A 12,143-nucleotide genomic window follows, 5' to 3' on the forward strand; every position below is an offset into this window, starting at 1 on the left:
AAGTTTTTCATTGTGTTTCAGGTTTTTTCATAGTTTATGTAAGAGCCAGAGATATATTGCTTAACGAAAAACATTACACAATACTCGACAATAATAACTTTAAAGAAGGTAAAACTGCAATGATTCAAGACAGATATAGTGATAAACGTGATATAACCGGTGCAAAATATACTAATAATATAAATGAATTAAGTGACGGAGCTCAATTTCGGCGGAAACATTGGTACAAAATTGGCGAGTCTCCTCACAAAAGAAGCCAAACGGACAAAATTAAGAATACAAAAACAAACAAACCGATCACGTTCGACATAAATGAAATATTACAAAACATACACAAAATTCAAGAGGTGTATAAAAACATTGACGGAATGGAACACGAGTTTAGTTACAGTGAAAGAAAATTACACAGGAAACGTGTGGCGAGGCGATTTGATGTTTTATGTACATCTGACTGCTTTGAAGGAAGCTGTATTTCATCTAAAAGAATTAATAAAAGGTTAAAAACACGAAATGAATAAAAGACAGTTTTAATAGTTACTCAACTTATTTTTTATTCTTATGCGTATAACACATGCATTTTGACCGCGATTTCAACCCCCGCCCCGTCTTTATCAGGCACAGTGCGCTTAACCACTGAGCTTTATATTAATTTACTTTTTGCACTGAGCAATCGAGACTATACGATCGGTTGAATTCATTTATCTTTTTTACGTCCATACCTTTATTAATTTAGAAATGATGTTTGACAATTTTTCAAGCGAGCGATCATAACCGCATTCCGAAGATAAAAAACTATACATAGATAAAAAATTATACATGTTTCGTTTCGCTCATACAAGAAAGAGAAATCTATCTATGTACATAAAATAACAAGCGTTTTTTATTAATCAACGCCCAGCGTAAACTATAGAAGCTATAAACGAAATTTGGGCAGTAGCTTTAGGTTATTACGTTGTGCTCAGATAAGAAACAAAAAAGGAATTTTCAAAATTCGACCCCCAAATGGGTAAAAATTGGGGGTAAAGTTTGTACGAAAAATAACGAAAATCACTTGAAAATTGGCATACATACTATGCAATAAAAATAAAGGATCCCGTGTTTCAGGATTTCTTAAAATTTGACCTTTAGGGTAGTTAAATGAGGGTGAAAAAAAAAAACGAATAATCCCATTCAAAAATTCGTCAACTAAAGATATGAGTAGACAGCTCAGCGGTGAACACCATTGAATTCACGTTGTTACTGTTGATGGTCCGAATCCTGAACTTCAATTATTTTGAGTTAAATTCTATTATCTTCATAGGGTAATATAAATCTGAGAAAGATTTCGACCTCTTCGACGACCTCGGTGGCGCAGTGGTAAGGTTCTTGCCACTGAACCGAGAGGTCGCGGGTTCGATCCCCGGTCGGGTCATGATGGAAAACTATCTTTTTCTGATTGGCCCGGGTCTTGGATGTTTATCTATAATGTATTTGTTATAAAATATAGTATCGTTGAGTTAGTATCCCATAACACAAGTCTCGAACTTACTTTGGGGCTAGCTCAATATGTTTGGTTTGTCCTCATTTATTTATTTATTTATTATGGTTTTACCGGTGGTTTTACTCGAGCGAAGCCGGGACGGGCTGCTAGTTAGAAATACACGAGAAGAAAAGGGGCAAGACGTTAATATTTTTGTCCATCGCCCGTTCTTATAAAGCCCAATCTGCCACTTCGTATGAAATGGTCCGATAAGCTGTATGCAAGGAATAGTATCTAGGTAGGTATTACGGAGTACCTACTTATTGATGGAATTAGTAGGTACTTACTAATGATTAGTACCTACTAATTCCGTGGGTTTATGTAAATCTTCCATCTCATTTGATTATAAATCAGAAATGATCTTTCGTGACTCGCGAGTGATAATAGACAATAGCAATTTTCAATTCCTTTCTTTAATTGGTTTATACTTACGTTCTAACTTCAAATCAATCAATCGGCCGTAACCAGATATTCTTGTAATCGTTAATTAATTTTTGTATTTTTTTAATAAGCATTTTGCGTATATGGCCGCTAATTGAGTCTTGCGCTGTATTCTATATTTATGTGTTGAAGCCGTCATCGAATTCAGGTATAACAATTGTTTTCAATTTTCATGCTCGTAAACTTTGATTTACATAAACAGAAAATCTGTGATTTCACGACCGGCGTCACGACGTCAACAGTCTTTGGGATTTTTATTTATTTTTTCTTATTTATTTATTGTGATAAAATCGATTTACACCGATTACAATTATCACACATCACAATTTTACTAACTACATGCAAAATTACAAATTAATAATAAAAAAGTAAAAAAACATAGGTAATATAAATAAAATACAATTATACTTAATTGGTAATCAATATTGCATCCCAATCAATATTAAATTGTTGACAATTCAACAATTTAAATACATTTAAATGGGATGTCAAATGATCCACAGGAGGATATTAGCACTTAGTTAACAAACTGTTTCATATTTTAAGGTGCAAAAAGGGTCACAAAAAGAGTTTTAAGACGCAAAAGTAAAAAGGCGAAATGCTACGATGTGTCTTATTAATTTGTGAGTATTAAAAAATCTTTTATTATAATTTAAGTCGTATTTAAAAAAAACGGGACAAGAAAAAGCAAAACAAAAAAAATACGACGCGACGACGTGCTACGTGTTTTATGTTTAATGGTAGTTCCCAGATGAGAGAATACTCACATGATATTAAAGCCTGTGGATCGAAATGTCCCAGGTTCGAATCCTACTCGTGCCACATGAGTTTGTATACCAATCTGACTCACGTATAGTGGTTTTCATCGACCACCACTTGCTTCCCGTGAAGGGAAACATCGAGAGGAAACATGCACGCACACTGGTTGATTATTAACTTGAGTGCAAATTGGAGAAGGCAATGGCAAACCACTTCATTAATAAGTAGTGCCAAGAAAGACGTTGTGTTGTGTGTTTGGTTACACGTAATAAAATATGGTAATGAATTAAGACTATGAGAGAGATATTAACTATAAGAAATAATGAAATTACTTTCTTTGCAGGTATTTTATCGAACCGCATTTCGCATTCATCAAAATATTCAACGGAAAATGATAGCAAAGACGACCAGATTATTTATTCTAGAGAACAATCTGATGAACGAGATTATAGTGACGAAGATGTTTATACAAGGAAACAAAACAACGTTTATATTCCAAAGAAACAAACCAATACAAATGTAGATGATAACGAAAGAAGTTTAGAAAAGTTCGTCAATGGCGTTAAGAAAGAACACGCACGCGTGTGGGATTATTTATTAGAAACTTTACAAACTGATGAGGAAGATATGTTAAGACACGGCGCACCGGTGCCAAGAAATCACAACTCAAACAATCAAAGGAAGTCTATTGTAAACTGGTTTAATAATTTGTTCACTAAAATTAATAGCACTACTACCACTACGTCTAATCCAATTTCAATGGTTGAAAGAGCAGATAATAATCTTGAACCAATTTTGACTAAATTGCTTAACGCTCTTGACAAATTCAACACAAATGTAGCAAATTTGGGACGGAATAAAACATATTATGTCATGGAAGTACCTGTGGACAATAAAGAAAGACCTGAACATGTGAACAATGTTTTTAAACACGCAAATAAACCAATTTTACGCAATGGCGACGCTGTACAGAAAGTAATAATTGATGATACGGAAAATACTGATAAAAGCAAAACTGTTGAATGTGCTTTAGGGATTCTATATAATAGTGATAAAGACGATGACGGTCCAGTTATAAATATAAAAGGTAAAAGGAGGGAAAAAAGAAACGTCAACGAAACAGAAGCTATCGCACAACATAGCACTGAAAATACAAACGAAGAAAACACAACTAATCACGTTGAAAATCTCAATGATCAAAATATAACAGATAACACGAGTATTACGAATAAAACTACTGCAGACTCAAACATAACGCATGTAAATACAGTTAATGCGCGCAGAAGTTTCAAACCAAATACTATACGATCCAAACTGATGATTTACCTGAATGATATATTTCAAGACATCCAAGACAAACTGACACCGGTTGTGACATTGAAAAAAAGATTTAGCAACCAAATCGCTTTCAAAATCGGCTATATAACCGCAAATCTAAACAACATAGAATCAAACATGGCGAGGTTGAAAGCTGATATAGACAAACGCGGCGCGTCTTGGGACGAATACGAGATTTTAGACGTGTTTGACGTTTTAAAAACATATCAAAGTATAGTTACGAAGTTGGTTGAGTCTGTTAAATTCTATTTGAGAAATAACAAGCCCGCTTAGTGTTTTATTTGAAAATGCATTAAATTGTAATGAGTATTATATATTTTGTTGATTTTTAACACGGCCTACCTCATAGAATCCATACGAAACGCGTTATCCTTCCTTATACATATTATAAAACAAAGTCCTCTGCACGTCTGTCTGTCTCTAAAACATAATAGATTATACACCTAAACCTACCTCAGGCATCACACTATCTATTGGTGAAAACCGCATTATTATCCGTGCAGTAGTTTTTGAGTTTATCGCGAACAGACAGACGCGGTACAGGACTGTTTTTGTGAAAGGAGATAAGATGATTATAACCCAACCAAATTTAAAAAATATATATCGACGTGTTTTATCTGCATGTATGAGTGAAATACAAGACATCACAATGTGTGTATTGTTTTTATATCTGTGTGATGTGTATATTTCCCATGGAATTAGTAGGTACAGTACTTATTAAATCCATGAGTTTTTCCCTGTCCACGGCCGGCTGAATTACTTAATGGCATAGCCAATTCCTTTTTTTTTTTCTTTTAGTTATGTGTCAAAATATTTCAACAGAAATGATAAAATATTACATGAATATTAACAAAGTGGATGTTTGTTTGAAATGTTGTTTGAAAAACTGCCCAACGTCAAATCGTGTTGCTTCTTTGTGCCCATAAAATATGGAGTTATACTAATTGCCATACATTTCATGTTGGTAAGTGAGGAGGACGGAGTAACTCATCCCGAAAAAAAAAAACAACTGTTCCCGTGGAAAATTCACGCGGGCGAGGCTACGGGTAAAAGCTAGTAAAGATTGGGCTTGGAAAATTTAACAATGTCTTAACCTGAGCTTATTAAAAGTATGTTTTTGATTTTTCCCGAAGATATTTTAAGATATTTTTTAACCCCCAACGCAAAAAGACGGGTGTTTTAAGTTTAACATGTCTGTCTGTGTGGCATCGTACCTAGCTCCCAAACGGATGAACCGATTTTCGTTTAGTTTCGTTTTTTTTTGTGTCGTAGATTATTTTATCCCGAGTGTTCTTAGCCATGTTTCATAAAAATCGGTTCAGCCGTTCAAAAGTTGTAGCGAAGTCGGGGTTTTTTTAACTTGTCTAACAAATATACTTGGGTTTTATGTATTTAAAGTCTAAACGATATCTTTACCGGGCATTGAAGTATTCACCTCTGATCTATCCTCAGTTCATAACTGCTTAGGATTTTTTATACTAATTACAACAAGTTGTACAATTATTAACCCGCAGAGCTGTTATATCCGAGCCGGAGCATTGAATTTTATTGGAATTTTGTTTTGTAAGGGTTTTTTAATTTTTTCTGCATTGGCAGGGGAAACGGGAGACTTTTTTTTTAACATGACACGGACTGCGACCAAAACAAGATAAAGGTTTATTTTATACTAGCTGATGCCTGCGACTTCGTTCGCGTGGCCGAACAATTTTTGGTAAGGAGTCAAAACTATTAGAGAAATTTAATTGTACAGACACAATAACGATACCTATACATACAGAAGATGCTAATCAGACTGAAAAAGTATACTTTCTATAGTTTAGCTGAACTGTTGTGACTCTTCTTCAGGTGCTCCAGATCTTCGATTTTTATTACTATAGAAAATATACTTTTTCAGTCTGATTAGCATCTTCTGTATGTATAGGTATCGTTACATTTGTCTGTACAATTAAATTAAATCTCTTTACCAAAAATTATTCGACTACGCGAACGAAGTCGCAGGCATCAGCTAGTATTTAATAAAAAGTAAATTGGCAGCCTTTTCTCCTATGAGGCGACAGATGAGACCAGGGGAGCACAGATGAGAACAGATGAGACCAGGGGAGACCAGACCCCGCCCACTTCTAACACGCACCATTCAAGCTAGCACCGACTCGCACACATTCGCATGCGCAAAACATTTGCATCGTTTGATGCGAATACAAATGTTGATGCGTGCGAATCTTTAAAACGATGCGAATCATTCGCATATATGCGAATGCGAATGCGAATATTCGCAACAACCCTGTTGTAGGTATATCGCAAGCGTTCCCAATTATCCCTCGTAAATTTGATCTTTCTTTTTCATCTTCAGTGGGCTGAAGTGGAACATACGTACTTGTCCAAGATAGGGCTTTCCCTCGAGGATTGCTCCGCTTCCTTGGAAGAAGACGAATGTCCGTTTAAATATATAATATCAGTCGTGGAGTATGTGGAATACTTTGAGTCCTTTATGAGTTTTTTGCCGAGCATGTTCCTTATCATGTCCGTTTTTATTGTAAGTTATTTTTTTATAATAGTCAAAACATAGTCCAAACAAATTTTAATTTCTCTCGTTTTAATATACTTACTTAGATAATTGCCCGCGGCTTCGCTCCCTTTGAAAATTTTGAGATAAAATATAGCCTATAGCTATCTTGGATAAAGTAAATAATGGTGAAAGAATTTTTGAAACCCGCCTCAAACATACAAACTCACAACTCTTTATAATAATAGAATACTTTAGTATTAGATTATATAATAGCCAACGTAAACAAAAATAAAAACCGATCTTGCGTTTTGGCTGCACGGACTGCCGTGTGAACACAACCCAAACTTATTTTGGGTCTTATTAAACGACTCGGTCCAAAATTGGCTCTTTGTAACGTACCTATATACGTAATAACCCAATATTTTTTACGGACGTGGCAGGGGGGAGGCGCGGGAAAGGGTAGGTACGCCCTCCCCGCCAACCATCCATAGATAAGCGCACTTGTTTTTAGCGCACCCGTCGAACCACACCAAAATTGAAATTTCGTTCTTCGAAACGGCACCCACGTTTAAAAATAAAATAAGGAATCGATTAATATCTATATTTTCCACCCTAATAAGGAATGGTTGTAATCAAAAATTATTACTATTGCAGATTACTACTATTGCAAACATATTTTTTAGAGAGTAAAGAATATATATAAATAAAACACAGATATAAGTAATGTCTGTATGTTTAATAATTGCGTTAAAACCTAAAATAGTAGGTACATACCATAACCAAGGCGATGCGCAACGTATGATTTATAATTATAAATATTATCTACCCATATTTCTGTCAATCTGGTAAACGATTGTCGATCGTTAAGTTCATGCTCTTCCCTATATTTAAACGTAGGTGCGTTTCGAAGAATGAAATTTTAATATTTTTTGTATTCCTCGAAGCGCGCCTTTTTGATGCGATTCGAAGAACAATTTTGGGTCTCTTCGGGGAATACCTCGTTGTAATAGTACTTATACTATTTCATGTACCCAGTTATCTTCTTTTTATTGACTATAATTTTATTTTTCTTTTACAGAAACACCAGCTGATGGTCACAATGTTTATGTATTTCATAACCACAACATACACTATAGATTTCATAATAGATATATCTGTAATAATAATTAACTGCGCGTTACCGGAATGTAGATCTGGTATTTCCCAAATAATCATATGTACATCTTTGCACATTGTAATTTACATATGTAAGTAGCGTTAACACAATACTAATAACGAGTACAGTCAGCATATGAAACTATCCTAAATCATAGCAAAACTGTTGAAGTTGAGTAGGGTTCTACGACATGATAACTTGTGGTAGACTGTACTAGACTATCAGTGGCGATACAGACAACTCACATACCATGGATGTCAAGCAACCTTGGCAGCATGAGAAACATCAGCATTCCCAAGTAGGGTTCGTGTCAGGCGAACTGTAAAATTACACAATTAGGATGTTTTTCGCTGACCCCAAGCTTCACAGCCGCAAATTAATCGGGTACACACGAAATTATATCATTAAAAATTTTATTTACAGATAGTTTATATTTAGTACTTGTTACAAAAAGCTTCAGATCGCAGATAAAAGCTCAAGCGAGCCTCGAAGACAGACATGGTCGCCATCTGCTGATAGGCGACAATGAGCAAGTGAGCAAATACGGAAGACTCAAAGTTACTAGGAGATACGACAATTATACAAATGCGAAAAACACAGCGTACAATAACGCGAATAATACTGATGACGGTAACACTAATAAATATTACATACCCAAGTCTAGTAAAAGTGTGAGAACCATAAAAGAGGAGACAGAGAACAGAGACGCGGGAACACAACAAGATGGTGGGGAAAATATGAGAATTACAGAGGAGAAGATTAAAACTATAAAAATTATTGCGGAGAAAGAAACCGAAAATGTTGCAACTTCAGAGGAAGACAAAAATAATGAAAATGTGAGACATATAGAGAAGGGAAAAAGTGTAAATGTGAGATCATTAGAAGACAGGGAAAACGAAAACACGCAATCATTGGGCATGGAGAGAGGGACAGCAGATTTCAGACCTATATATACAGATAAAAGGACTGAAAATATAAGACCTTTAGAGAAGGAAGGCGGGGATGAGGTGAGACCTATGGAGAAGGAAAGAGGGAATGAAAATATGAGATCTTTAGGGAAGGAGAGAGGAACTGAAAATGTAAGACCTATAGAGAAAGATAGAGGGACTGAAAATGTAAGACCTTTAGAGAGGGAGAAAGAGACTGAAAACATGAGACCTTTAGAGAAAGACAGAGATAATGCAAATATGGGAACTTTAGGGAAGGAGAGAGGAACTGAAAACATGAGACCTATGGAGAAAGAGAAAGGGACTACAGTTACGATACCTATGGATAAGGAGAGAGGGACTGAAAATGTGAGTCTTATGGTGAAAGATAGAGGGACTGCAGTTATGATACCTATGGAGAAGGAGAATGAAATTACGAGACCTTTAGAGAGGGACAAAGGGACTGAAAACATGAGACCTATAGAAAGGGAGAGAGTGACTGAAAATGTGAGACCTATGGAGAATGAGAAAGGGACGGCAAATTCGATACCTCTGGAGAAGGAGAGAGGGAATGTCAATATGAGATTTACAGAAAGGGAGAGAGTGACTGAAAATGTAAGACCTTTAGAGAGGGACAAAGGGTTTGAAAATATGAGACCTATGGAGAAAGACAGAGATAATGCAACTATGAGATCTTTAGAGAAGGAGAGGGAGACCGAAAATATAAGACCTTTGGAGAGGGAGAAAGGAAATGAAAATGTGAGTCCTATGGTGAAAGATAGAGATAATACAAATATGCGACCTATGGAGAGGGAGGGAGGGACTGAAAATATGAGGCCTCTAGAGAAAGACAGAGATAATGCAAATATGAGAACTATAGAGAGGGAAAAGGGGAATGAAAATATGAGATCTACAGAAAGGGAGAGATTGAGTGAAAATGTAAGACCTATAGAGAGGGAGAAAGGGACTGAAAACATGAGACCTTTAGAGAAAGACAGAGATAATGCAAATATGGGAACTTTAGGGAAGGAGAGAGGAACTGAAAACATGAGACCTATGGAGAAAGAGAGAGGGACTACAGTTACGATACCTATGGATAAGGAGAGAGGGAATAAAAATTTGAGATCTACAGAAAGGGACAGATTAACTGAAAATGTAAGACCTATAGAGAGGGAGAAAGGCAATGAAAATGTGAGACCTACGGACAAAGACAAAGATAATGCAACTATGAGATCTTTAGGGAAGGCGAGAGGGACCGAAGATATGAGACCTTTAGAGAGGGAGAAAGGCAATGAAAATGTGAGTCCTATGGAGAAAGAGAGAGATAATGCTAATATGAGGCCTATAGAGAATGAAAGAGAGAATGCAAATATGAGATCTTTAGGGAAGGAGAGAGGGACTGAAAATGTGAGTCTTATGGTGAAAGATAGAGGGACTGCAGTTATGATACCTATGGAGAAGGAGAATGAAATTACGAGACCTTTAGAGAGGGACAAAGGGACTGAAAACATGAGACCTATAGAAAGGGAGAGAGTGACTGAAAATGTGAGACCTATGGAGAATGAGAAAGGGACTGCAAATTCGATACCTATGGAGAAGGAGAAAGGGAATGTCAATATGAGATTTACAGAAAGGGAGAGAGTGACTGAAAACGTAAGACCTTTAGAGAGGGACAAAGGGATTGAAAATATGAGACCTATGGAGAAAGACAGAGATAATGCAACTATGAGAACTATAGAGAGGGAAAGGGGGAATGAAAATATGAGATCTACAGAAAGGGAGAGATTGACTGAAAATGTAAGACCTATAGAGAAAGAGAGAGGAACTGAAAATGTAAGACCTTTAGAGAGGGACAAAGGGATTGAAAATATGAGACCTATGGAGAAAGACAGAGATAATGCAAATATGGGAACTTTAGGGAAGGAGAGAGGGACTGAAAATGTGAGGAAGAGAGAAAATGATGATATGAGATCTACAGATGAGGAAGAAGAGGAGAACAAAAAGTCTGGCTGTTCAAAATGTACGTGGCATCCGGGCCGCTAATATAAAAACTGCGCCCCGGGGCTTCGCTCCCGTGGAAATTTTGGGATAAAAATTACCCTATGTGTTATTCCAGGTTATATTCTACCAAAGTGTACCAAATTTCATAACAATCCGTGTAGTAAATTTTAGTGAAAGAGTAGCAGGAATGAATGAATGCGCATGTTTATGCACGCATACATTCTCACATACTTTGGCATTTATAATATCAAGTAGGATATTGTAAAAGTAGTGATTGAAAATTTTTTTTATATTGCTTTTTTTTGTATTAAATCTATATTAAATTTTATTTCTGTTTCATTTCCAATTTGATTTGATATTTACATATCGGTAATAGTTGTAGTATACGCACTAATGTAACAAATATAAATTTACAAGGTGATTTGAACGCGCACAGTCGATGCTACTGAGCAACTTTTCGTATGGAAGCAACCTTAAAAATTCGCGAGAAAAAAAAAATCAGCTGATCGATTCATTTTCCACAAGTCAAGTATTTAATTTTGTATAGAACAGCTGATATTTTTTATCGCCATTTTGAATTTACCCCCATACTAAGAGCTGTTCAGAATCACGGACACGGAATCACGTGTAGACAAAATATTGCTAATGTATAAAAGTCATTTTTTATATGCGTCACAGCCATTCAGTCATAGGGCTAGCCGTCAAAGCACGTTCAAACGGCAGCATTCTATTGAATGACTGAAAGGACATTATAGCCAAGTTTTTGAACGAAACAAAATATATGCTATAAAATAATATAGTATTGTTGCGTTAATATATGCTGTTTATCTATACAGGGTTACTGCTATCTAACGCATAACCTTCCAAAGGCGCATAAGGTACATAGAGACTAACATCTTTTGTTCTACGACTTTTGTCTAAACGTAATAAATACAAAAAAATTCCTTGTTTTAGTTTTAATGTCGTTTCTATAAAACGTTAACTCTATGTTCGATTCCGCTACATAACGCTATTGTACTATCTCGTGTTGCTTGGTTGTTGCATAGAGTTAAGATGAGTAGAATCGCAAATTAGATTGTATTTTGTTTTATGAAAAATATACGAATCACGAAAAGTCGTAGAATAAAAATTGCTTGTTTTGATGTACTCAAATAGTCTTTAGGAGGTTTTGTGTTTGATACCAGTAACCCTGTATATGTATGTATATTTAGATAAACAATAAAAACCTTTTCAAATTGACCTGTCAATTTGAAAAAGATAATTACATCTGACAAAATCTGACCGGGGACGGACGTGATAGGTGTTTCTCAGAGCGTTTCGACCGAGGCGGCCCGCGCTTTCTACAAATTATGTTACATTAAAAATTGATTTTGTTTTGTTAACTGTGGCAACTATCTCCAATAGAAAACCGTTTGTCTCCGTAGCGTGATTTGTATACATTAATTTATGTCGTTTTCGTACTTACATAAATTGTAATGGTGGCGTTAGTGATCAGGT

General features: G+C 35.7%; 2 protein-coding genes across 4 annotated transcripts; both read left to right on the top strand.

The window, feature by feature from the left end:
* Positions 1–1,953: 1,953 nt before the first annotated feature.
* On the top strand, positions 1,954–4,369 carry LOC128682292 (probable serine/threonine-protein kinase DDB_G0278509). 2 transcript variants are annotated; one of them, XM_053766931.1, is made up of 3 exons: positions 1,954–2,108; positions 2,507–2,583; positions 3,063–4,369. In XM_053766931.1, the coding sequence occupies exons 2-3, from the start codon at positions 2,559–2,561 to the stop codon at positions 4,328–4,330; spliced, it is 1,293 nt and encodes a 430-aa protein (XP_053622906.1). In that variant the 5' UTR covers positions 1,954–2,108; positions 2,507–2,558; the 3' UTR covers positions 4,331–4,369. The 2 variants fall into 2 exon arrangements, with proteins under 2 accessions (XP_053622906.1, XP_053622907.1); XM_053766932.2 differs by lacking the exon at positions 1,954–2,108 and adding an exon at positions 2,127–2,342.
* A 502-nt stretch (positions 4,370–4,871) lies between these two features.
* LOC128682281 (nestin-like) lies at positions 4,872–10,981 on the top strand. 2 transcript variants are annotated; one of them, XM_053766911.2, is made up of 4 exons: positions 4,872–5,021; positions 6,408–6,590; positions 7,642–7,810; positions 8,143–10,981. In XM_053766911.2, exons 1-4 carry the CDS (start codon positions 4,929–4,931, stop codon positions 10,686–10,688), a joined length of 2,991 nt encoding a protein of 996 aa, XP_053622886.1. In that variant the 5' UTR covers positions 4,872–4,928; the 3' UTR covers positions 10,689–10,981. The 2 variants fall into 2 exon arrangements, with proteins under 2 accessions (XP_053622886.1, XP_053622887.1); XM_053766912.2 differs by lacking the exon at positions 6,408–6,590 and having other exon boundaries at positions 8,143–10,980.
* Positions 10,982–12,143: the final 1,162 nt, after the last annotated feature.

Source organism: Plodia interpunctella, chromosome 29, assembly GCF_027563975.2.
Source record: "Plodia interpunctella isolate USDA-ARS_2022_Savannah chromosome 29, ilPloInte3.2, whole genome shotgun sequence".
Lineage (NCBI taxonomy): Eukaryota > Metazoa > Arthropoda > Insecta > Lepidoptera > Pyralidae > Plodia > Plodia interpunctella.